The sequence below is a fragment of the Scardinius erythrophthalmus genome, assembly GCF_964197995.2.
Source record: "Scardinius erythrophthalmus genome assembly, chromosome: 23".
NCBI classification, from domain to species: Eukaryota; Metazoa; Chordata; class Actinopteri; order Cypriniformes; family Leuciscidae; genus Scardinius; species Scardinius erythrophthalmus.
This window is the reverse complement of record NC_138243.1, coordinates 27,065,237-27,092,656: the sequence shown is the minus strand read 5'-3', so window position 1 is coordinate 27,092,656 and position 27,420 is coordinate 27,065,237. Positions and strand designations below refer to the sequence as shown.

The following is a 27,420-nucleotide window of genomic DNA, read 5'->3' as shown; positions in this document are numbered from 1 at the left end:
TTTACTCACCCTTAAGTTTTCCAAACATGTATGAATTTCTTTAATTTTTTTTCTTAAGTCAAGGTTCTAAAATGTCACAAGTATGAGACACAAGTTGAAAATTATATACTAAGTCATAGTTATGACTTAAAAGTTGACATCATGACAAACTAAATTGAAATTATGGTTGCCTTTAATATAAAAAGTATGCCTTTAATATTTAAATATGACATAAAAAGTCAAAATTATGAGATAAAGTTAGGGTTAGTCAGTATGTCAAATTTTTATCTCATAATTATGACTTGCCTCATTACTAAGTCAATTATGAGTTGAAAAGTTGAAATTATGACATACAAAAGTCATATTTATGACATAAAAAGTCTAAATTATGAATAATAGTCATTTATGTGATGAAAGGTCAAAATTTTGACAAAAAGTCCAAATTATGACACTGAATAATGACATAAAAAAAGTTTAAAGTAATAATTATGACATAAAAAGTCATAATTATGAGATAAAAAACAAAATTATGACATACTAAGTTGATTTTGAGATGAAAAATCTTTAATTAAGATTTAATTAATTAAGACTTAATTTCAACTATGTTAAAATTAACTACTGTATGCCAATATGTCATAATTACGATTTACAAAAGCATGACTTTTTTTTTTCTTCATATATTGGAAACGGGCTTCAATAAACAGCAGCAGTGAATAAAGTTCACCTGTTCGATCTCATACTGGGTGACATCACGCAGGGACCCGTCTGAGGCCAGTCGAACCCTCACCCTGCCGTCGGGGAGATCCGGTGTGCCCTCGTCCGGCTTCAGCTGAGTGACTGTGAGAGTCAGAGGGGTCAAAGGTGACTAATACTCAACGCAAATCAATGTCAATTCTCTACAGGGCATAGATCTTCCCTTCCTCTGCATCCACATATTAAAAAATGCAACATTGACACTTTGAAAGCATAATTCACATCAAATCTTACACAACAAATCACATGGACATTTTTTTATGGTGCTTTTGTTATTCTTTTTGAAGCTTGACAGATTTGGGTTCATGAAGATACTGCAGTACTGTGTGTGTGTGTGTGTGTGTGTGTGTGTGTGTGTGTATGTGTGTGAGTGTGTGAGTGTGAGTGTGAGTGTGTGTGTGTGTGTGTGTGTGTGTGTGTGTGTGTGTGTGTGTGTGTGTGTGTGTGTGTGTGTGTGTGTGTGTGTGTGTGTGTGTGTTTTTTTGCATTAGTTAATCTTTGAAACTTATAACATGATGACATTTCGGGCGCGTAGATTTAGCGAGGCTTGATAAGATAACAACACTAAACCCATTCATCACTAAACTGAGGAGGAAGAAGATTAGCCTGCTAGCAGCACGCCACAATTTACAGAGTAGAGTTTATGTTTCATGCAAAGAGGAGAATCTTGCAACATAAGAGTTGTGTATTAAGCAATATTAAGCTAAAATAGGGAAATGGGGCAGCTTTCACATAGTGCAAAAACAATGAACTCTTGGAAGGTCCCAAAATCAATAATACCACATGTAAATAGCATCCTCTAAGACAACACGCTATTCATAACCTGTAACTTAACACCACGGGACTGGAGAGCTGTTCTAGCCTTCAGACATGCAATTCAGGAATGATGAACCCAAACAACTACTGAAAATACCAGTCAATGCATCAACATCACAACTTGTTCTCTTAATGTAAGGTGAACAGGTACAAGAGCTGACTAACCGAGTGTATATCCATCTTTGTGAGCGTACCACATCTTACCAGCTTCATACCACACATCCCTCTGCAGAGAGAAAGAGCAAGAGAGAATTAGGCCACAGATATAGTGTAGCAGATGTAAAACAACCTTTCTACATTCCAGTGCTGTTATTGCTAACTAAAACTCAAATTAAAAATATTAAAAATCATTTTTGGTCACTGAAATAAAGCAAAAATAAATGATCAGTGGAAAAACTTGAGCTTTAAAAATGTTGTCTAGGTTACTAACTGAAATGAACAAGTTGAAGTTGATGTACTACATTGATTAACATTAAAATAGTACTTCATATTAATAAAATACTAAATAATACTAAAATAAAAATAAAATATAATAAAATATAAATAATAACAAATATATATATATATATATATATATATATATATATATATATATATATATATATATATATAAATAAAATATTTAAAAAAATAATATAACAAATTAATACAAATATAACATTTATAATAAATTATACAAATATAATTAATAAATATTAAAATAGTAAATAAATAGCCCTAAAATAACCCTACAAATATAACAATGCTAAAAACTAGCCATTTAATAGAACAATTTAAGGCACTGTAAAAAATGTTTCAACTTAAAAAAAAGTAAGTGTTCGTGCAGCCTTTAAATTTTAAGCTCAGTCAGTGTGAAATATGAAGTTGTACTAAGTGACAACTTGGATATTTGAGTTGACTTAACTTAAAATTTTAAGTTTCTTTTCTTTCTTTTTTTAAGTCAGCACGAACACTTTAAGTTGAATCTTTTTTTTTGTTTTTGTTTTTTACAGTGAGTTAATGTTAATGTAATACCAGTTACAACAATAATACAAAATATTTATAACAACTGAAGTGAATATCGGTGATCTCATAATATAATCAATTCCTGATGGGCAAAATCAATCTACTTTCTGTATAAAAATAATATAAATGCATCGTGAAGCAACACTGGTTGTACCTACCACTGGCACCTTGGGCTCCTCTCTTATACGGGTTACAGTGAGTTGACCCTCAGGTTCTTGCCTCACCTCTTTCACTTCCTGTTTCAGCGGTTTAACTTCCTGTTGTACCTTTACGTCTTCCTTCTTGACTTCTTTTTCTATTGGTGGACCTGGAGATTTAGCTTTATCTGTGCTGGGGCTCGGTGTCTGCCCGTTGATCTCTGGAGTCATGGACTTTGAGTCGCTTCTCGGACTTCTTGGGTTTTCCGGTGACATTATCCTCCTGGGAGAGGAGGTTTTCTTCTCTGTCAGATTGGTGTGGCGGCCCCGTTCTCCGTTCATCAGCTGCTCTGCTCGAAGTGCCATCTCCGCTTCCAGTATTGGTGGAGTTTGGTCGGGAAGTAAGAAATTCTGGACCAGGTTGTTGCTGAGTTTACTGGGCTGTGAGGAGCATTAAAAACCACATGGAGACTGGTGTAAGTCATACTCTTATGACAAAAAGACCATCCCCTGCTGGTAAACCCAATGAAAACCAGCTGATAACGTTGAGTTAATAAATACTAAAAGTTTTCCCAGGTTAGTGGCATCACATGTTTGAAAGAACCTGAAGCTGGATTCATGAAAGTCTTCTTAAGAAAGACATTAAGACATTTCTTAAGATAAATTCTAAGATTGTTCCTAAGTGAATGAAATGAAAAACACCTTTTTGGGCTGCCTGCAGATTACCGTAATAATCATAATAAGTGTGCACACTATTTACTTGAAATGGCATTTTTAAAGGTGCTCTAAGTGCTCAAAGTATTGTCAAACAAAACGGAGGCTAGCTCGACCCTCCCTCCTCCTCCTCATCCCTTCCCCTCCCCCTCCCTTCCGTGCTTCCTGAAACAGTCATGAACCATTTAGAAAAAAAAAAAAACTGGATTTCCTCGCCTGTCCAGCAAAAACAGAGCCACCTGAATGTCGGATTGAAAGCCCTTCTGCCGGCAGAGTTCTCGCCACCTTTTGAACGCTTTTCCGATGTAAAATCGGAACGTCGTCTCTTTGGTCGTGTGTCAGCCATATCAAAATTTTCAAGAATATACAATTTTACCGTTAGTCATTGTCAGGACATCTCTCCTCTAGCTAACTTCCCTCTTCATGCTTCTTTCTCCTCCACTCCTCACACCCCCCTTCATGTGCACGCGCACTAACCCCCCCACCCCCAAATCATTCTTGTCGGTTATTGGCTGGAACACTGTTTGTTATGTTTCGTGGCCAAGACTGGGCCAGTTTGTTTTTCTTGCCGTTTGTGGAGCCTGGGCTGTCTACATACCCCACGGTTTTTTACAGTGTGTTCAGGGGACAGGCAGCTAGCGGATAGTGAGGAGATGTTTGCTGGATGTGAAAAAAATGTTTTGGCCTAAAAAACGTGTGACATCGCTTAGAGCACCTTTAATATGCTGTGTGTTATAAAGTTATTTTGTGCTAAAATATCATGATTTGTAGAGATGTTACTGAATTTCAAATTTAGCAAAAAGTTACTTCACTCACAATTAATAACTGATCATTGTTTACTTTATCAATCATCAATCATGGGTGTCAAGTTGACGACGATGATTATGAAGAACATTCTTTTCAGGAATTCAAATTATGCAAGTTTTATCTTTAGAACTATCTTAAGAAAAAAAGATAAGAACATTCTTACATGTTTTTGGGAATACAAATATTCTGAACCTTAGTCTTAAAGGGATAGTTCACCCAAAAATTAAGAATTCTGTCATCATTTACTTGCCCTCATATTGTTCCACACTATGAGTTTCTGTTCAACACAAAAGAAGATATTTTGAAGAATGTTAGTAACCAGACAGTTGATGGTAGCCATTGACTTCCATTGCAGGAAAAAATATATATACTATGGAAGTCAATGGATGCTGCCAACTGTCTGGTTACTAACATTCTTTAAAATATCTTCTTTTGTGTTCAGTAGAAGAAAGAAACTCATACAGGTTTGGAACAACATGAGGGTGAGTAAATGATGACAGAATTCTTCATTTTTGGAAAATGAGAAGTAAAATAGCAGTTACAAAGAATTTCATTCTTAAGAATATTTTGAGAATCACCAGCTTCCTTGTTTAAAAAACCAACTTGACCACGATAAACTGTATAACCTGTTTTTTCGAGAGGCTGCTCACTGCAGAGCCATGAGTGGAGTCTGAAGTCCTGCTCCTCCTCTCTAGATGTAATTTGTAATGGGTGGAGCTAGAAGGTCTAACCCCACACATAACTCTATCCCTCCACCCATTAGATCCACAGAGGTGGAGCTGGACTAGGTCAAGCTCCACCCATGACATCCAGAGAGGAGGGGCTGGATGTCATTTGGCTCTGCAGTGAACACCACTTGGGTTTTTCCAGCAGAATCCCACCCATTGAAGTGCGATCTCACCGCCTTCTCCTCTTTAAGCTCTGGCTCTTTGTGCCGTGTCTCTTTCTCTGTCTCCCTCACCAACTGTTTGAGGAATCCTCCAGGTACGGCGGAGAGAGGAGGAGGAGGCTGTGCGGCGACGGCTTCTGGTGTCTTCTTCTCCTCCTTGATCTGTTCACAGATGGGGAATAAAGGAGCTCACGTCATGAACTGTCCATGTCTAACTGACTGACACAAATCACATGAAAAATGGTTAGAGGGTAACATTCCCACTGCAAACATGCGTTTTTTTAAAAAGGGTGGTTGATTATGAATTCACTTTTCTAACTTTAGTTAGTGTGTAATGTTGCTGTTTGAGCATAAACAACATCTGCAAAGTTATGAAGCTCAAAGTTCAAAGCAAAGGGAGATATTTGCTTTTAAAGAAATTCCTTTTTAAGGACTACAACAAACGGCTGGTAGGGTCTACACAACATTCCTCCCGGGTTAGTGACATAAATTTACATAAACCCCGCCCCCAGAACATGATTTATAGATTATCAAGACAGAATATGCTAATCAATGACTAGAAGATAACTACATATCAGCAACATAAATTCATCAACTAACCATACAGAAATGTCCTGTTGCTTCTACATGTTGTCACTTCTTGAGTCTCTCCATCTTTGTCTGACTCCGGTTTGAACATAAAAGGCTAAAAGTTTTTGAAATTTTCAGTGCATGTCTGTGTGAGGTAAAAGGACTCAAGCTGTTGAAGCTCCGGCCTCTGCGCCGGGAGCAGCAGCTCATTTGCATTTAAAGGAACAGACACAAAACGGTGCATTTTTGTTCATCCTAAAAAAGTGACAATTTTAACATGCTATATAAAAATATCTGTGGGGTATTTTGAGCTAAAACTTCACATACACACTCTGGGGACATCAAAGACTTATTTTATTTTATTTTGTGAAAAGGGCATTATACCACCCCTTTAACATTTTGTCATAATTTACATGCAAGTGAATGCATGTTGTTTTAAGGATGTTTTATATTTTTTATCTGATAATCAAATACAAAATACTGCTTAAAAAATAATAATAAAAAGAGATTTTTGGATTATTTTCCCTTTCAAAAATGTACAAAAAATATTAGTTAAATATTTTTAAATATTACAAAAATGGTCAAAAATATGTGGTAAATATAGATGTTAAAATATATTTATATAAATATATTTTTTTCAATAAGTTTACTAGTATTTTATCATAAATGCTGCCATTTTTTAAATGCATTTCCAATATAAATAAACAATTAATTTTGTATTTAAGAAAACACCATAGTAAACTGATGTTGTTAAATGGTAATACCCTAATATTTTAATATATTAACATTAACAATAATTTAAATACCATGGTAATGTATGATTATTAATGTAAGTTTTAATTTACAGTGGTATTAAGAGCCATGCCCAAACAAACATGGTAATAATAGCTTAGCACACTTTTGTTGGGGAAAATAATTAACCTTCCCTTATCCAGCATGCTAACTTGCTAAAGCTCAGTATGTAGCTTGCTAGCTTACTTTTGCTAACAAGCTATAGATACATCCCTCATTTTAAATTGACCATAGTTAATGCATAGTAAATATGAATAGGGTTTTTGTAGTAAGACCATAGTAAACACAGGTCATATGAATATAACATTTAACAATGCTATTTGGTATGAAACAATTTATAGCAATTTAAAAATTAAGCAAATGTAGGCGGCTACTACAACATATTGTGAATCTTTGTGAAAATTTTGCTCTTACTCCCATAATATTAGCATGACTATTTAGCATGAATCTTCAACCAAAATGCTGTAGGCCTAGTTACTAGAGGTAGTTGTACTATTGTAAAACCACGGTAAATTTATGTGGGTGAACTCTAAAGACGATATTGTTAGTATCTTCCCATAAACGTTCTGACAGTTTCCACTGCTTCCCTCAACACTCTATTAGCAGCACATACAGTGATATTAAACACATGGTGAGCTGCTGAATGTTAGCTGAGGGCAGTGGGTTGCCTTTAGCAGACCAACAGAGCCGTAACACTATATAGAGTGTAAAATAACTGCACTTCATGCCAGCTAGCCAGTGGAAACAGTCCAGTCTGCAATACCAACGAGCTAAAGCTTCCTGGGAAAAAGATAGCTTTAGCATGTATGCTACAGTATAATTACATGCACATGGCAGCTGAGAACAACTGGAAAAGTAATTTAGATGCGTTTTAGAATATTAAAGACCTAATGACAGATTCAATGGAGCTAAAACCTTAAATATACCACAAAACATCACCGATGCTAAGAATACTGTCATCTTAGCGAACCATAGGGAGCGGACCACCAGAGAGACCAACGTGGCAGCAACAAGGGTCACACTGTGAGAATTAAAGCCTACTTAAAACTGTTATGAAATATTAATGAATTATTTGGTGTTGGACACATTTGGTGAGGCACACATATTGTAAACAAAATGTATGCAGTCAGACAGATGTCTATTCCATAACGCTATCGCTGATAGCACACGCACATCACAGAGACGTCTAATTGATGTTCGCATTTTCATCTGCAGGAGATAGTTTTTAGAGTGTTTACTCATCTGCAATATTAATGAGGGGCATGTAAAACTGTTTTTTCCAATATGTTTATCAGATGTTTGTACAACAGATGCTTTCCAGATTAAGCACTCTTTAACACATTGTAGGCTACCTGTGCTATCTATCTATCTATCTATCTATCTATCTATCTATCTAATATATTATGCATTTACCCAAAAGTCTATTTCAAAGATAGAAAACTTTCTTGCCCCTCAAATTCATGTTTCTAATATATACTTTACCATTTGAAGGGTTAAACGAAATATATTTTAAATATGAAAAATATTTTCTTAAGTGAGGTTTACAAAATACTGTATAGAATATATTCTACAAATATTTTGGCCGAATAAAAAAAATATGTGTGTATATATTAGCCACCCATGAGGGCCTAACTTGAGGAGTAGGAGTTAATTGTGGTTATAGCACTATCTTTTTAATATATTTTTTAACCTTAGGACATGCATTAGTAGGACTTGCCTGAAAATAGTTGTTGTGTGTGTGTGTGATTTGAGGTAAAGAAGCTACATTTATGATACCATTGTTAGATTTCACATATGTAATTGAAATGTAATATTGACAAGCACAGATTTAAGTCTTTCCCCTCTTATGTTCCCTGACTAGAAAATACAGAGACTTAAAGAGACACACAGTATTTTGACTTTCATTATAAAATGAATGTCAGTGGGTGGTTTGGGTGAGACTGAAAACAGACTACAAGCATCTACAAAAGGACAGTGATTAATTGTTGAACTTGTGCGGGTTAGTTGCTGAACTACAGGCATGCAGCCGTCCTGCACCTCCCTTCTGTTCCCAGAGTTTTAAGCGTGAGGAGAGCGCCATGGCGGGACGAGGGGTGAAGGCAGGGAGATCTCAGCCAGGTGTGATGCTGAGCAGGACAAAGTGGAGCAAAAAAATGGAAACAGTGACACTGTGGACCTGCCAAGGGAGAAACAGACAGACAATATTACAGAATTATCTCATAAAGAAATGTCTGGGTCATATTTAACCTCAAAATAAATTGTAATGTAATATATATTTTTAAAATAAAATAAACATTTTACTATTATAATACATTTTTAATAAATAATATTTTGCATTGTTTGTAATGTGTAATATTCTATAAATATAAGTAATAACTAATAAATGTTTTGCATGAAATTTTTATTATATTTTCTCTAAATCGACGTTTTCTTTAAATCTGAAATTTGTGTGACATTTTATTATTACAAAAATATTTCAATAAATGTTGGTTATTTTGCTGTTGTAGGCTGTAAGAACCTTTGTTGATCAGATTCAAGCATTCAAATGCCCTGTAGTATAAATATAATATATAATTTGCACATACATTATGTGTGAGATGAGATTCCCGCCAAATAAACATGGTGTCTTAAAATCCAGAATTGGTGAAACAAATTAGCTAGCAAACAAAAACATCTTTAACTGAGTCATATTTAGGAAACTAAATATCATATTGATTTGGGGTAGGGGTAATGTCCTTGCAATGCCCTAGAAACCACAAAAAACACCCTGGCAACCACCCAAAACAGCCTGATATCAAGGCAGTGTGTTATGCACAGGCAAATATCCAGAAAATGCTAAAATCTAGAATTAGGCTGTTGTTGTTGATGATGATGACAAATCCAGCTGAGCTTGTCCAGGCAATAACATACTAAATGAAAGAGATTATGTTCTTCTGCAGTCTTCAGTGAAGCATTCGCTCCATGATAAATACAGACCTCCCGCTCCAACAACACAAACAAATGATGAAAGCAAACCCAGAAGCCGGCTCTAATGAAGGCCAAATGGCAGGAATTGACTGAAAACAGCACAGATCTGTGGTTCATTACAGTCAACGTTCAGCCAGCAGTTTTTCATTTTAAAAATCTGTTTCACTTTGTTGACACTTTGTTCATGTAAGGTCTTGTTTTAAGCATTTATATTTCTGAAAAACCAGTATTACCACTTTTGGCAAACCAAACAGCTTCAAGGGATTTACCAATATAAATAGCGGATACTTAAATTTTATATGACGACCAAAACCTATATTACTTGTTAAATCACATAAAATACTGTGTTCACATACACAAAATATCTAATAAATTATAATAAAAAACAAAAATCAAAGCTGATAGCCGTGCGTGCAAATTTAGTTTAAAAAATGAATAAATAAAAAAGTAAATAAATGAACTGCTTGCCATGTCATTTCTAATATACATCTTAAAAGGCATCATGGTATTATTATTATTATTTTTTGGGCATGTACCATGGTGTTAGAAATTAACAGGGTGTTTCATGTATATTTTTTCTAACCATTTTGAAAATACTGCCAACCTTTTATCCCTCATTTTAATACATTCATTGACCAATTCGCAATCTATATAACTGAAACTCATGTTTTTTTTACATGAAATATACAATAAGGTCTAGAATATTAATGTGTGTGTGTGTGTGTGTGTATATATATATATATATAGTAGATAGTAGTCAACATTTGAAGTGGATCAAAAAAGTTAATCAAAATTGTCCTAAGACAAGAACGGGTATTGTTCAAAATTTATGTATAACTCTGATGAAAGGTTTTGATCCACTTCATATGTTGACTACTGTGTGTGTGTGTGTGTATGTATGTATGTGTATATATGTGTGTGTGTGTGTATATATATATATATATATATATATATATATATATATATATATATATATATATATATATATATATATATATATATATATATATATATATACACACACACACACACACACACACACACACACACATATATACACACATACAGTAGTCAACATCAGTGGATCAACAGTGGATCAAAACCTTTTCAACAATACCCGTTCTTGTCTTAGGACAACTTTGATGAACTTTTTCGATCCACTTCAAGTGTTGACTATCGGATGTAACAAACATTTTGAATTCCAGGGCATTTGATTAATTTCTGACCTTGGTACCACAGAGATACCATGATTTTTGTATTTATGGTAATATAAGTAGCTTGGTGTATCATGTAAATACCTATATGAATATGGTAATCATTGAATACCATGGTATATATAAAAGACCCATGTACCTTTTTTAAAGAACTGCTTCTTCTAGAAGACAAATGGTTGCTCACTTGTTTCCTGCAAATCAATTCATCAGTGCACATGCACAAAAACACTGATTCATGTGAAGCTTAGGTCACAGGATCATGACATTGCATGCAATTATATCAGACTCTGCCAAACCTCAACATCTTGTCATCCACTTCGACATTACTCGGCAAACAACAAAACAAATTAGTCAGAGGCTGAAAATGATCCTGGGAGACAGAGCTCAGATTTCAGCTTGAGTCAGCTCCGCGTTTAGTAGCAGAGTATCCCGTCGATCCAAACAGAAGGCCTTTAATTTCTCAACCAGAACAAAGCGCTCAACTTCTGGGCCTAGACATGAAGCCAAACGTCCCTAATTTCATTAGGAGAACACCAGCCGGCTAGACCAGCCGTACAGGACCGGGATATCTGTGAGAGTCTGGGATCTATAAATAAATCACGGTATCTACAAATGAAACAAACATTTGGGTGTCAATAAGAAGAAACAACAGGCATACCTTGTGATGGCTTCCTCTATGGAAAAAAATACATCCAATGAAAGTATTGTATGTGTGAAACTCCGGTAAAGAAAATGAAGAGGCAAAAAGCAAGGCACACAGTCTCACTGTCACTGAGGAGGTGAAGCTACAATCTGAAATAGAGTGGCATGGACATTCACTCACTCACTCACACACACACGGATAAGCATGGCAGCTGAGTTAACACAAGACTTGGCTATAAATATCCCACAGCAAGAAGAAGTGGGACATACTACCCTGTTTGGGAAACACTTTGACACAGGAAGAGTGCTGTAAACGGGGCGAAGCTGGAAATGATTTCAATATTGAAATCACATGATAGATGATTTCAAAACATGCTCGATTCATTTGGCGCCAATACTTCGTAACAGTTTAGCAGGGACTTTGCTAGGGGTCAGATGTTCGGAATAACCCCATTTCCTTCAGACGTTTTAGGATAAAAAGTGCACCTGGATATTTGTTAAAATATAAACCTGTGAAAACACAAAGTCTTGGCAACAGCTAGAAAAAGAACAAGTCAACAGTCCGCAGGGCTCCTAATGTCTGGCGGTGGGATTTGACGGACAGACTCAGCTGTGAGATGCAGGGGGTGGGAGGTGAGATCTGTGGGAGGAGGGTGTCAGAGAGAATTAGAGAGAGAACAGAACCACCCGAGGCAAATGGATATTACGATTTTCTTTTTTTTACGATATTACGAAGGACTCAGACATCCTTCTTGATCTCAAGATTACAAATTTAATCTTTAGCAAACTTCATTTTAAATCAGTTTCACACGGAAGGTCTTGCTTTATCTTAAGGCATATTGATGGAAAAAATAAAACGGATGAGGACAGTTGTTCACATTTTGAGGTCAAACAGAACAGCACTGCGCTTAACGATACCAAGGTCATGGGTTTGATTTACAGGGAACGCATGACCTGATAAAATTTATACCTTGAATGCAATGCAAGTCACTTTGGATAAAAAGTATATACCATATGCAAATGACAAAAGATTACGAATGCATGTAAAAAATAAATAAAAGGGTCAGTTTTGAATGCAATTGCATGAGGACAAAAACAAAGCCTTTTAAAGAAACAATTTAAGGAAAACACTTTCCAGTGGGGAGCTGACTCCAGTCTAGCAGGATTTTTATTTTCTTATCTAATGACATTTAGACATTGACTCGAGTCCAAATACTTTTGCGGCTGCTGCAGTTTCAATCAGTGCAGTTAAAAACACTATTTAGCCTTTTCACATCTAGGCCCAAGAAGAGAGGCGAACGAGGACAGATATTACAATATGGGGAGGATGGTAAACCTCAAGAACCCTTAGATTGATTTGAGCTTTGATTATAGCTGCAGGATAACGGAGGACATCCAAGAGAGGACTCCATAACACTAATGCACAGCACAATCACACCGAGATCTGGCCGCAGTTCCTCCAAATGGCTTTGACTTGCCCTGAAAGTCGCCTAATTGTGGTTTCAGTTCATAAATCTTGCACTGAAGAGTTAGCTTAAATCGACTGCTTTAAGAACCAGCGCCCTTGTTCTGATATAAACAGAGTAAATCCCGAAAGCATGGAGACAACAGACACGGCAACACGAAAAAGGGGCTTTTATTTCTGAACTGTTTTTATAAGCAGTCCAACACACATGTTCCTAGCTGTTCTGAAAAACAAAACAAAAAACAAAAGAATTTTTTTTAATAACAATTATCATTCATTGAATAATATTATCAATAATTATTATTATAATCATCATCATCGTCATCATTATCATCATAACCTTATACGGTAATAACCCCAGACAGTAGTATTTGCGTTTGTTTGTGACACATGAAAAAGAGTTTCGGTTGACTGTAAACCCGGATACTCGACAGCTCCGTGCCCTAGGTAAACCCACGCACAGAGGGACTAGCTCCCCGACCAGACAATAAATATGAAAGAGAGCAAGAGAGTCCTGTATTAAACAAACAAAAATAATAATCTGTAACTTGTAGGTACAATATCTAAACTTTTATGTGCAAGATCTGAGCTGATTCTTCACCACAAATAGTTGAACTCACATCAAACCCGATCCCTTCCCGAGTCAATTTGTGTGTCTACGTCGTAAAATCTTTTAAATAAACCTAAGCTCATTTGTTTTCATTTCATATACACATATATACTTAGATTTTTGTTAGTTTGTTTTTCTTTTTTTTTTTTTATTCCTATTTATCGCCCTCTTCCGTTTCAAAACCTGCGTTCGCCCACAGACAAATTCACCGCTACGGAACAGACACACAAGCACTTGAATGAAGCAAACACTGACGAAGTGAATGAAAAGCTACCGTTAAAATAAAATATAAAACCCCTGAATAAAACATGGATATTTAGGACTGGCGGAGGTGCCACCCTTCTTGAGAAACGGGCTAGCAGTTTCAAAACACGGTACCGGCCGCCGCCGGTCAGTAGCTTTGAGGCGTATCGTCAATGACGTAGGATCGTTCGCCCCGCGGCACACTTGTTCCACGTCACCTGAATTTGGTCACATTTTTGTACCCTTTCTCAAACTCGTCGACACTTGCCTGTTAAAACGTACCAATTTTAGTTTTGAAAATAAACAGCGAGCGTCGCATGAGCTTTTTCATTGGTTCAAGGACATTCTCCTACAGTCGTTTGGCACATTTATTTTTTCATCAGCTCGTGAAGCGTGATGGAAAAGTGCAGAGATAATATTTCAAAACAAGCCATTTTGGTTTGAAAATATAACCCTTGAAGGGCACTAAAACATCCTCAGGATGGCACCTCCCAGACACTCAAAGGCTACAAAAACTGGTCGACTCCCCAAAACCCTGCAATTTTTGCAGGGCGTCGCATGCAAATCACTCGAAATGCACAGACAGGAGTCATAGAAAAAGAAAATTACTGCATGGAAAAAAAAAGAACCTGAATATACATGAAGAAAACACTTCTTTAAAATCATCTCATGCCTGTTAAGCTGTGCTTGTTTTTCCATTCAAACCAAAAAAAAAAAAGAAAGAAAAATAGACCAAAAATAAATGCACATAACATGCTCAAAAAAATATGTCATCTATAGAAATCTGCATTTGCGTCACATTCAAAACAATATAAAAATTTAAACTATATTCAAATCAAGCCTCACAACAAATGGTTTTAAGTTGTCTCTCCTTCCACGATCCAAGCAGCCCACCTTTCCGAACACCTGTGAGTGCGAGCGGACTGCCTTCGTTCTGAATAACAGTGTGTCTGCCCGTAAATGGATAATGGTGATGCCGCTTTGCACGTCTCACCCTCAGAAGCGCCGGCATAACTAAACACAAAGACAGACAGAAGACCTCTTCGCACCTCATTATGAGATAAGTCATCCAACTCTCCGCTCTTTTACACCGATGGTCCTAAAAGAGGCGCGAACGCACAGTTCTCTCAGCCTGAGGTTTGCGCGTGTCGCAGATTGACAGACGTGAACCCGCCCACCCCGCCCGCCCCCAAGCTGAGACATAGGGACAAACACAGACAGGCAGAGACAGAGATTCGCCATATATGCAAACATTGTCAAGAAGATTATACTGTAGATGCACAGAGAAAGGATTCGTATATACAGTCGGATAAAAGACTCCAGGGATGCTGCTGCTGCTTTCTTCCTAAGTGGTCCCTCTAACCGAGACATCATGCATCGTCAACCGTCCACTGGCGTCTATGTACGCCGAAGCTGTTCGAGCGACTGGAGGTCTGCAGTTCAGTTTATTCCTGTGCGTTCAGGTTCCAACACTGTTCTCCGAGCCGTTCACAGGGAGATCGAGGTGACGCGGCCTGGACTTGAGGAATTCTCAGGTGTCTCTAGTCAACATTTATTTCATTGGCACTTTTTGCACTTCTGTGAGTTCAAGGGGGAGGGGGTTGGGTTCAAGAAGGGGGCGTGTCCTCGTAAACATCCCGCCACATTCCTTCCCATTGTGTCAAGCAGCGTAAATCACTCCACCATCGGAAAAACAAACAAACAAAAAAGACGAAAAGAGAAACAAAAAAATACATTCAAGGTGAAAGAAAACAATTCTTCCAGGTGACAACATGGGCATATCCTTTAAAGCAACAACACCTACATTTTGCATCGTGTACACACACAAGTACACGCATTTAATGCACGTGAACGGGCACGCAGCAACCCAACTGAATTTGGTGTTTACAAGGGCTGAGCACCAAAAAAAAAAAAAAAGCTCCCTAATTTTTACACAGTTTGTTGTCCTTTAAGAGCACAACTTGGATGTGCACAACACTCGCAGCTCATGCTGTTACACTTGTTCAATCCGACAGCGAGTATTACGGAAGTGTAGAAGACTTTGTACTTTACAAGTACAGGACAGGGGTTGGGTGCCACAACAGTCCACAAATCAGAGTCCATTTAAGTATGAAACTGCATGCATGCCAAGCACCCACAATGTTGACAGAAAGTGGTGCAAAGCATACGCTTCAAGAACTGCACAGTCAGTGAGGTGGCCTTGGCGTTTCCACAAAGGACATGAAAAGACAATGGGAGTAATATTGTTCAAGCCATCGTCTATTGAGATTGTTTCCATCTGATTAGCTCTCTCAGACCGAATGGCTCTAGTTTCCCTTGGCAAAAAGGATCCACCGGCTCAAACAGCAGAAGTACTGATACTGTCCGGCTCTAGCACATTGCCACTTGGGAAAGAAGCTCCAAGTGAACATTGGTTGGGTTTTTGGGACCCTTACAGCAGAGGCCTTTATCTTTGCCTGTATACGAGCATGCCAGCGTGTGCATGGAGAATGTGGGGTTCAGAGAAGAAACAAGAGTGGCGCGCTCACAACAGAGGCACAGTATCCCAGCCTGCACCACTGGTCAAAACAAGGTCCCAGATGCAGCATTGACATCGCTGATTGTTCTCGAGCATTATCCTGGAGTGACGCCAACCCCAAGGAACTGTGTGTGTGTGTGTGTGTGTGTGTGTGTGTGTGTGTGTGTGTGTGTATGTGCATTTGATTGACGGACAGTTGTGGAACAGCAGCCCAGCAGAACCTTCCAAGATGGACCATGTGGCGGCTCGCTGTGCCGGTTGGGAAGCCTGATAGTGCTGGACAAGCGTTTTGCTGGGAGAGAGTGTGAGAGCGTGTGCATGTGTGTGTTGATGAAAAGGATGGAGAGGAGCAGTGGACAAGGGTGGCGGGAGGTGGGCGGCTCACAGGCCGTTGCTGTTGCGGTGAGTGAGCGGAGGTTTGGACAGTTCCACCACGTTAGTTCGCCCCTTGCCGATGACTTTGGGGGCACGACGCAGCAGCTTCTGGGCCTCGGTGAATGCTTCGGTGAGTTCTTTCTTCCACTGTACGAACTCTGGGTCACTCTGTAAGAAGAGGAAGAACATTATAAATAAATTGCTAATCTGATTTATTACTTTAACAAAGCAAGAACACAAATGGATAAAACCCTAGCAAGCTACCTAGACAGCATTTTTAGGCACACTGGATGCAAAGGATATTTAAAATACGAGTTTGGACTAATGCATCTTTTGTAGATAAGGCAAAACCAGACAGCATTCGAAAAGCCAGTCAAGGGAGATGTTCATTTGAAATAAAATTATTTTATTCAAAAAGTATTGGTGCCTAAATATGCTTTTTCTGTTTTTAGAAAAAAATGTAATCCCTCCCTATTCTAACGCGTACTATTCTCTACGGTGTCTCAAACGTTTTACTAGCACTTGTGTTTATTGCCTCAAAATGAATTGCTTGTTGTATTCCTCATTTGTAAGTCAAGCATCTGCTATATGAATAAATGTAAATGTTCATATTGATAGAAAAATTGTTCTACTAAAAAAAATGCACCAATATTTTGGTGTGCTTTGTATTGTTTTGTGCCTAGAGTATCGTTGGCATGCAAATGTCTGAAGGCTCATTAACGTGAAAGCTATTTGTATTGCACGAGCGGCCTGAAAAAAGCATTTTAAATCAGCCTCTTATGTGGTTTAATTTCGGAAAGGTCTGCAAATGTGTGGACATGCACTTCCGATGTTACTCCTGCGCTGATGGGAATAAGCAGAAAGCAGACTCAAAAACTTCAAGAGATAAGGAACGTTTCCTAGAACAGAAGTTCATAGCAGCACATACGGATACCAACAGAGACTGTGCTTTTTATCTGGATAATTTAATATTTTCACACATAAGAAGCCCACAGAGGACGATATAAGAGCAAGATGGGAAGAGGGGAAGAAAGAAACAAAGGTTGGGGATTATGACCAAGGCTTTAACCCTCTAAGCGCCAAAGTCGCAAAATTGCGACAAGACATCATACTTAATAAAACAGGCTGTATATCCTAATATGGTGTAATATCTCATTTTTATTCCCTACCACTAGATGGCAGACATGTAATACTTCGATTCAAGACCAAAATGACGTCATGTTCCTATTCAAAGTGTTGGAGGAAACAGCAGAGCAAGTGAGCGATCGTGTCATTGATGCGGAAGCAGTTCAGTTCAGAGCGTCTGAGTAAATTGTGAGATTTGTGAGAGAAAATGGCTAATAAAAACTCGTACTGTGGTCCGTGAGGATGTGTTCAAATGTTATTCGCCGATTCTGACTCTGAAGAGGAATATTTGCCTTTTGGAAATGACGATCGGCCGTCTAATGATCGCGCTTCTCCCGGTACATCTTTGCCGCGCAATGGTGCCGCCCGCGCTTCTCCCGGTACATCTTTGCCGCGCAATGGTGCCGCCCGCGCTTCTCCCAGTACATCTTTGCCGCGCAATGGTGCCGCCCGCGCTTCTCCCAGTACATCTTTGCCGCGCAATGGTGCCACGCGTGCATCTCCCGGTACATCTTTGCCGCGCAACGTGCCGCACGCGCGCGCATCTCCCGGTACATCTTTGCCGCGCAATGGTGCCACCGTGCAAGGTGCGAGTGTTCACGAAGCACAAACAGATCATTTTGACCATTTGCCCAACGGGGATGGGGGTGGCAGGGGTGGACGTAAGCTTAGTGTACTCTTTTCCTGATCATTTGGAATGAGGATAAAAAGACAAAAAAAAAAAAAAAAAAAACACTCTATATATATTTTTTCCTGAATATTACTGATGAACTGATCCAAAAGTAGGCTACTGTTCACATGTGTTTTACTACTAAAGTATTGTAATATAGTAATAATTTAGTACTTTCTCCTATTTTATTGTTGGTTTCCTCTTATGTAAATAAATTTCAACATCAATTCAATATCTACTATTTCCTGAATATTACTGATGAACTGATCAAAAAGTAGGCTACTGTTCACATGCATTTTACTATATAGTATAGTAATAATTTAGTACTTTCTCCTGTTATTGTTGGTTTCCTCTTTTCTCATCATTTGGAATGAGGATAAATAAAAATAAAACATGCAAATAAGTTCAAACATCAGTTCAATATCTGCTATTTCCTGAATATTATGAAATTCAAGAGGGCCGCCCCCTGATGACGTCATAATATGCAAATTAGATTAGTATATTTACACCCCATATAAACTTTCAGTCATCCCCAACATTTTTCTAATTTACAGTATATCTCTATATTTAAGCCCTTTCAAGCCACAAGCTTTTGAAATTTTGATGTCAAAATCCAGCATTTTTTCAAAAAAAAACTTGGCGCCTAAAGGGTTAATATTATGGTAACAGTATATCAGACAATATAATTGTTTTTACTAAAAGAAATCATGGAAAAAAATGTCTGTTGTTTTGTTTTAATATTAAATTATCATGCTGCAATAGCTTTTTATTGGGGGGGTTTAATCCAGTCTAACATCCAATTAAATATTTTAATTTAATATCATATATATAAGAAGCCCACAGAGTCAGTGCTTTACTTTTTCAGTCCTATTTTTGAGACTGAAACCAGTTCTCTTCTCTTTTTTAAAAAAAACAAGACAGGTAAAATTTATTATTAATTGTATATTATTATTATTATTATAAATTACATTATTTAATCTCATAAGTGACATTTAAATACAAAATGTATGATTTGTTTATGACAAGAACAAAAGACGGAGAGGAAAACCCACAATGAGACAGTGAGAACAGCATGAAGGTGTCCTACCTCGCACTGCAGGACAAACTGTTTCCCTCCTTTGATCCTCAGCAGGATGCACTTTTTGTCCTTGATTTGCGTCTCCTCCACAGTCACGATCTGCTCCATGGTCAGCAGGTTTTGCTGGAGGGAGGAAAGACTAATTAGCACATCCCTCTAAGAGTCTTCTCACAGACTATCCTACTGAGTTTGTGAGCAACACGCCATGCTACCCGCTAGCCGCTAGCTCTGCATGGGTGGGATTTTATACTATTCTTCAGGTACATGCTATCTATCAGCGTCACTTGCACTTTCACAGAGGCAGAACTTCTAGAGGTTGTCTTAGGCTACGAGGGTGACAAGCTGTTCTTGTACTCAATGAGTCAGTGTTGGTACAACAGGCTGCAGACGTAGCATATCATGTAACTGTCTGATCTCGGATACCTGATTCCCATCAGACCGAAGGATAAATGGAAGACATCTCACTTCTGTACAAACATTTTTCCTCTAAATGACAACCGCATTCAGTCTGGTTTCTATGGACCCTGATATGCTTCTATGTGAAAATCTAAACCTTTTTTTCCCCTAAGCCGCCTTCTGTGTTCCAGCTTTCAGAATAGAAAATTGTTTTCAAACAGCACTTTAATCACAGCATACAACAAGGGATGCAGTGATCTTTAAGTAATGGAAAAAGAAAAGAATTAAATTCTAAGGTTAGGCAGAATGACCAAAGTTTTATATTATGGTAACAGTAAATTAGACAATATAATTATTTTTGCTTAAAAATTAAAGCTTTAAAAAATAATAAAAATAATTAAATACCTATGTTGTAATTACTTTTTTGTATTTATAATCCATTCAATTAAATATTTAGTGTAATATTATCATAAGTTCAAAAACACAGTAAAACAAATAAAATAACATTTTATTCACTGATCCATTTGCCAGGATAGAAAATGATTTTTCAAATAACACTGTATTATAGCATAAAGCTAGGAATGTACAGGTTATTTTTGTGTTATGATAAAATACAGTATTGTGCAAAAGTCTTAGGCATGTTAATAAATCCAGAAGAAATGCGGGAACGTCTCCGAGATGCTTGAAGAAACCTGTTTCTTCATGTAATCACAGACGGACTCGATGATGGTGAGATTACATCATCCTGGCTGTTGTCAGATTCCTTATGCATATTGAAATCTAACTGGATTATTACAATTAATGGCAAAAAGAATGTTTGGAAATGTAAACTGATATTTCCTACTGACACACTACAGCAAAAGATATAAATAACTGACTTAAAACCATTTTTTGTTGGGGGGAAGATATTAACATGCCTAAGACTTTTGCACAGTACTGTATATATGTGACCCGTGCTGGCAAAAAGAGCACAGGTTCATTACGAGCTACAGACAAAAGTATAATTTTTTTTTTTTTTTAGTAAATTTTGGTCAAATTAGAGTTTTTTACAAAAATTTGTTTATATTTTTTAAAGCGAAGCATTCCAACTTTGTGAATATTCATAGTGAATTCTAGATGGCATGAGTCTGAACCAATGAAATGTGATTTTCAAACTCATGCTGATGTAAACAAAACGATCTTACTCGCTCTGCCTGACACAGCGTGCAATCCCGATATACACAGAATTACAGTAGCCCATTTCAAAATATCTGTCTTGGCGGGTATTCACACAAACATCATCTGTTATGTCTTAAGTTAACGTTTTGTTAAATGTTGGGGAAACATCTGATGTGAAACATTTATATTAGATCCGTGTGATACAGTAGGTTTTAATATAGGGCTGTCTGTCTCAATGTTAATCAAACAATTGTGGTATCATGGGGGAAAAAAGTATATATGTATTTTCCTATAGATATTTGTGTATGACTTGGTTTGTGCCAAATTAGCTGCTATTACCAGGGATTTTAAGGTATGGTTGCAAGGTGATTTTGTTTTGGAACCTTCAGAAAACTGACTTTGTTGACTCAATCGACTTCAAAAAGTTTTTGTCTGATTCCAACATACATAATTTTGAAGGTTTTCTAAAAGAGAATGTGAAAACATTTTGCTCAAGACTCATTTTGCTAGCATGGGTCATATGTATACATGAATACAAACTATATAGCCAATATTACATCTCTATATATATATTTATAATATATAAAAATGTATTTATTTTAAATATTAGATTACCATGTTGCTATAGCAACTTTTGGATAATCCAGTGAATTTAATATTAAATTGATAATTAATAATAATATGAACTATTTTATTTGGAACAGAATGGGTTCAAACTAAAAGATCATACATAAAATTCAGTCTGACATAAGTTCAAAAAGCACAATATATAGCATCTTAAAATCAAATCAAATAAATGAATGAATGAATTAAATCTAGGTTGCCTCTCTAAAAGTCTCCATGTCCGTCTCCATGCATCTCGTCTCCAGCATATTCCACAGGAAGTGCATTTACCCTTCAGATTGAAGATTTGGGAGCTCAGGGAGTTAAAAATGCAGGAAACTGGTGAAATCTGCACTTCTTTATCTTAGTTACAGATCAGGGCAGAAACTCTCTGTCCCCAGGGAATCTGCAGTGACCTACTTCTGCATTACACAGACCTGCGCGCAAACGCAATCGCTTCCTCCGGATGGGAAAGACTGAGGGATTGGTTTAGCGGTGGAAATGAGCAGAGGATATTAAAAAGAGAGGTGGGCGTCTCAATGTTTCACGGCTTCACTTAACCACCCAGGCTGCAGGTGAACCTGCGTCACTATGGGGAATTTCGCAGCAGGATGGAGCACTACACAAGGCATAAGCTAATCTTTAAAGTGATGCGATTCCTCCTCCCCTCCTTCTCAGAATATTGAACAAAATCATGATAATTCCTGGCCTAAAATAGATGATGAAAAATGCGAGGAGAGGGGGAATCAGCTAAAATGCACAAGACTCACCTTGAATTTACGTTTTTTTAAAGTTTTAGTCCAATGTTCCTACAGCGCAGGGACACACAGGCAATGTTCATTCTCAGAAAATGGTCGATTAACCCCTTATACAGATTCAAACACACAAACAAAACACACAAAAACACTTACCCGAGACTCTCCTTCGCCTCTCCACTCAACACGGTTGGGAAACAGGTAGAAATACCGCCGCTGCCACTGTGTCAGGAAGGGGTTTCCTAGCTTCAGCATGTAGCCGTGCATAATACAGTCCTTCCCCAGCGCGTAGTCTGCACAAACACCGCACAGACACTCGCAATTACATAATGCTCAAATGTTGGACACTTAACGTCATCTTGTTACAAATTGCTGTATTTACTTCAATTATGGTATTCTCTCAATCATATTAATACAAATCTTGTGCTCTGGAGAAGAAAGTCACATTTGGAAAGACATAAAAAGTGAATTAATGACAGGATTATATTTTTGGGTCACCTATTCCTTTTAACTCTCACTGAGGTTTAAGCCATTTGAATTCCTGCTCACAACTCCTGTGCTTGTATCTTGGGGTCATGACGCACGCGATTAATTCAGGGTTTGCTAAATTACATGGGCTCTTTCAGATCTATTTCTGACCATCACACAGACGGTCATGTGATGGGTGCTGTGTCTTTCCCTTGAGGGAAGCACGTGGCTCCAGCACTGCTAACAAGTACGCAGGGTTCAAGCCTGTTCTCGAGGTCACTGGTGGAACTGACACTGGACCTGTGAAAGATGATTAGCTGACGTCACCTGGGCCTTTAATTCATGCTGGAGAATGTAGCACTACCGTAGCAGAGGCCGTTTTCTTCTCTCGGCACCTCTGTGTGAAATTACTGCTTGTCAATTCCGTATACGGCTTATGATTTAATGCAAACTGGAGTTTCCACCCAAAAATAATCTTTTGGACCCCCTTGAAACCTGGGTAAATGACCGAGTGCTGCAGACAATGTGACGCCTAGAGTGGCTGTTCATTAAAATTTCATGAAAACACTCCCAAACAATCCGCTATAGTTCTCAGAAGTTAGAAAATGAGAGTTTGCCGAATATAGCAAACAGGATGTTTACAAACAGCATTTTGCAAACAGCTGTTCTGTGTACATTGCCATGACACAAACGCTACTCACACAAATATGAAAGTGTATATGAAAAGATTTGTTTTTTTTGAATATTTTTTATATTTATTATTTTATAAAATAGAATAAAAAAAGTAAGACTTTTTTGAAAGAAATTAATACTTATCTTCAGCATTAAATTAATCAAAAGTGACAAAAGACATTTATAAATATTACAAAATATTTCCTTTTCAAATATACGCTATTCTTTTGAAGTTTGTTCATCAAGAAATTAAGAAGAAAAAAAATTGCATCACGGTTTCCACAAAAATATGAACCATCACAAAACTGTTTTCAACACTGACAATAATAGGAAATATTTCTTCATCATTTTAGAATGATTTCTGAAGGATCATGTGACACTGAAGACTGGAGTAATGATGCTGAAAATTCAGCTTTGATCAGAGGAATAAATTACATTTTAAAATATATAAAACAGTTACTTGTAATATTTCACAAAATTACTGTTTTTACTGCATTTGATCAAATAAATTTAGCCTTGGTGAGCTTAAGGGATTTCTTACAAAAACATAAAGAATCTGACCGACCCCAAACATGGAATGATCGTTAATATTATCATTAATCTTAACGATCTTACATTAAGGAAATGAGAATTTGGGGTAAACTATACAAGAAATTAATGTCACAATAAAACAAATCCTAATGTGCAGTGTCTCACCTTCTTCATGGCCCTGCTGCTTGTTTTTGGCCCGCTTGCGCGCCTCGTTCTTATCCGTGTCACTATTGACAGCGTCATACACAGTCTCGGCCACCTCCTGCTGCCAGCGCTCAGAGATCACCAGAGGAAAGTTCTTATAGAGCTCCTGATCACTGTCAAGCAGCTGAGAGAGAGACACACAAAGATGACAATGACATTCAATTCAGACAGTCTCTTTCTGTCAACATGGGCAGTCTTAGCGAGAGTAAGTTGCAATGTGGACCAGACTTTTAGCTGGAAGTCAAATTTTGGCAACAAGGGAGAAATTTAAAAAGCTCACAGCATAATGGAAAATTCCTGCAGATTTTAAAGCATGAAACCCAAGCTCAAGTGCTCTTAGATTTTATACAGCTCTTTCAGTGCTTACACTTGGGTACACTTGAAAATCTGTAATCCACTGAGCTGAAGCAAAGACATCAGCCTTGTTTGCCAGCCCGTTTGGTCCCATGGTGACTGGTTTTACCTTAATTCCCTTGGTGTCCTCCTCGTCGAAGGAGCCGATGTCAAAGGCGTCTGCAGCGTTGACCTCTCCTCTGGGGGGAATGAGGGGAGGTGGGTACTGCAACCAAACAGCAGATTATATATTACACAAACCATCTGAAAAATTACCATGGCAGGAATGTGTAAAACAACTGACTAGTTCATCTTGCAGAATAAACGCTCATTTACATCAGGAACCAATCAGGAGTGTTAAAAAACAGTCATAAAACATGTAAAGCGCAATAGTGCTCGACCACTTTTTCTGCTGCGTTGATTCCAGAAGTACTTTTTACATTCATATAAGTCTTTGTTAAAGCATTATAAGGCATAAAGCAAGCCAAACCAGCTATGAGTTGAATCACATCATCAACTTTTTTTTAAAGCAAAAAGTATTTTGGCTTGAGTGAGTGAAAGAACTACAATTCCATGAAGCCTTGTGAATGACGATTAAATAGGATCCAATTAAAAACGATGGGGAAATCTAAAACTATTCATTTAAGGTGTTGATTAAATGTATAGAAACAATATGTTTGCAAGTTTATTGCGTGATAAACATATATACACAAAATTTTAAGTATTTTTATAGCATAGCAAGACTCCATTACGTCATTTGTGGTGCTTCATGGGAGTGCGCGTTCCCTGCAAACTCTTTTGGCACGATTTGCTCACCACAACTCTACGATTGGTGGAATTCTCTGTACAGCATCATGGGTAATGTAGCTTTTCCCCACCAATTCAGTAAAAAAAATACTGTTGAAAAGACTGTTGCACTCTATTGGCTCAGTAACCAACTATAAAGAAAACAACTATATACAGAAATCTACAGATTGTGCACACTAATGGGAACACTGCTCACAGGAAGTGATTTGAGTGATTTGACAGTAATTGTCTTATAAAAATGTATTGTTGAAGGCTTCACTTTGTGCATTGATGGTGCTGTAAAGGGGATGAAATTGGAGTCACAACTTCCTGGAGAGGACTTTAGCGTGCTAACAGCCACTGTGTCAGCACTCTAATGCACACTCTCCGTGATGATGTTTGTCTAAATTTATTCCTTTTAAAGCAGCAGCACTAAAAAGAAAAAAAATCTTAGTCTTGCTAATCGATTGTTGGATGGCTAGTCAACTATCCGGACTCTAAATTAGAGTTAATTTAATTTAATTCAGTTAAACATTGCAGTTACACAAAACAATATTCTAACAGACTATACGTTATTCGACAAGGAGTCTTAGGGCTGATCCCGAAAACAGAAGGTCAAAGGTCTCACCTTCTGGAGATAGACCTGCTGCCAATCAATTCCCTTGAAGAACACATGCTCCTTTACCTCTGACGCCCTACAGTGTGTAAAAGAGATCACATTCAGACAAGTAAAGTCACATTTATTTGTATAGCGCTTTTCCCAATAGACACGGTTTCAAAGCAACTTTACAGAAGATCAAAATGTTAATGTTTATAATGTCTATTTTCATGCCTTATAGTTGTTTTTAGCAGATTAGAGAAGTGCGATTATATAATTTACATTTTGCGACGATACAAGCAATTTTGTGAAAAAAAAAAGAAAAGAAAAAAAAAAGAAATAGGCTTTGCTATACAGTATATATTGCTTTACAAGTAAAGTAGGATGAACTTTATCAACCATCACCACTTCTGACCAGCAGGTGTCAGCAATTCAGAACGAGCTGCAAATAATTCCCAGCATGCTCTTCTGCCTAATCTAAATGCTTTCAGACAGTCACTCCATCCAGACAAGAGTCAAACTATTTTTTTATTATTTGAGTAGTCCACTACAAACAAAATATAAATAAATAAATAAAAAACATCAAACGTGACTGCAGTATTTCAGATCTATCTAATCTTGAAGATGGAGAGTGTTTGACTTACCCCCGCCCCAGACATCCCAATCTTTTGGCAACATCTCGCTGTAAGAGTCCTTCCAAGAGGGACTTGAGCTCAGGTGAGAAGGAGTCAGGCAACTCCACATTCTGTGGAAACAGATGAACAGGAAGTGGCTCATAAGTTTGATTGCGGTCAAATTAAACATGAATTTATGCAGTGTTGCCTGGTGTTTGACAATTCAAATGAGTGAGTGTTTGCTTTTGTTTTATTAGCTTTCCTCATTAGTTACACAGAACATTCATTAGTAAAATGCAAATATACAGGAACAGCAAACTTTCTTCTTGCCATCTAGATCAACAGAGCATTAACAGTACCCAGTGCTTAACGGTATTTAAATATCCTCATAATCATACAAATGAATGTGAGGACAACCAAAAAAACAATTCGCTTACATAACAGGCAGTGTGCCAACTGCACATTCAAATCAAGGTCAACATTCACTAAAGTCACATTAAATGCAGACGAACAACCGCAAATCAGGCTGTCAGGTACCATCACAGTAACGCTGAAATACATGCATTGAGTTATAATTTTTTTTGAGTGGTTTTAGCATGTTTCTATGTAGTTGCTAAATAAACATCTGTTCAAATTTTTTATTCATCAAAGAAACCTGAAAAAAATGTATCCACAATAAAGGACATTTATATGAAATATTTATTGAGCAGCAAATATTAGAATGTTTCTGAAGAATCATGTGACACTGAAGGCTGGAGTAATGATGCTAAAATAGAAAAGAGTTATTTTAAATTGTAATAACATCTCACAATATTACTGTTTTGAAGGATTTTTGATCACATAAATGCATCCTAACTTTTGAACAGTAGTCTTTGGTTGCCAACTTTAAACTTCTGTGTCATGATTACGTTTTCCAGTCCAATCTTAACTAAA

General features: G+C 37.3%; 2 protein-coding genes across 8 annotated transcripts in view; both read right to left on the bottom strand.

Moving 5' to 3' along the window:
• The window catches only part of myo18b (myosin XVIIIB), a 56,927-nt gene extending 45,487 nt beyond the window's left edge, over positions 1-11,440 (bottom strand). For 2 of the 7 annotated variants that reach the window (XM_081355110.1, XM_081355112.1), the window contains exons 1-6: positions 11,302-11,432; positions 8,500-8,638; positions 5,113-5,262; positions 2,712-3,131; positions 1,714-1,774; positions 704-816 (exon numbers count right to left, since the gene is read on the bottom strand). In XM_081355110.1, the coding sequence (XP_081211236.1) occupies positions 704-816; positions 1,714-1,774; positions 2,712-3,056 (519 nt within the window). In that variant the 5' untranslated portion in view covers positions 3,057-3,131; positions 5,113-5,262; positions 8,500-8,638; positions 11,302-11,432. Of the gene's footprint in view, positions 1-703; positions 817-1,713; positions 1,775-2,711; positions 3,132-5,112; positions 5,265-5,700; positions 5,719-8,499; positions 8,639-11,301 lie in introns of those variants that run through there. The other 5 variants (XM_081355111.1, XM_081355113.1, XM_081355107.1 and 2 more) reach the window with 4 other exon arrangements.
• A 2,073-nt stretch (positions 11,441-13,513) lies between these two features.
• The window catches only part of grk3 (G protein-coupled receptor kinase 3), a 60,634-nt gene continuing 46,727 nt past the window's right edge, over positions 13,514-27,420 (bottom strand). Inside the window, exons 15-21 of the mRNA XM_081354668.1 lie at positions 26,518-26,618; positions 25,904-25,970; positions 24,620-24,715; positions 24,118-24,280; positions 22,438-22,574; positions 19,379-19,492; positions 13,514-16,664 (exon numbers count right to left, since the gene is read on the bottom strand). Of these exons, the coding sequence (XP_081210794.1) occupies positions 16,503-16,664; positions 19,379-19,492; positions 22,438-22,574; positions 24,118-24,280; positions 24,620-24,715; positions 25,904-25,970; positions 26,518-26,618 (840 nt within the window). The 3' untranslated portion in view covers positions 13,514-16,502. The remainder of the gene's footprint in view (positions 16,665-19,378; positions 19,493-22,437; positions 22,575-24,117; positions 24,281-24,619; positions 24,716-25,903; positions 25,971-26,517; positions 26,619-27,420) is intronic.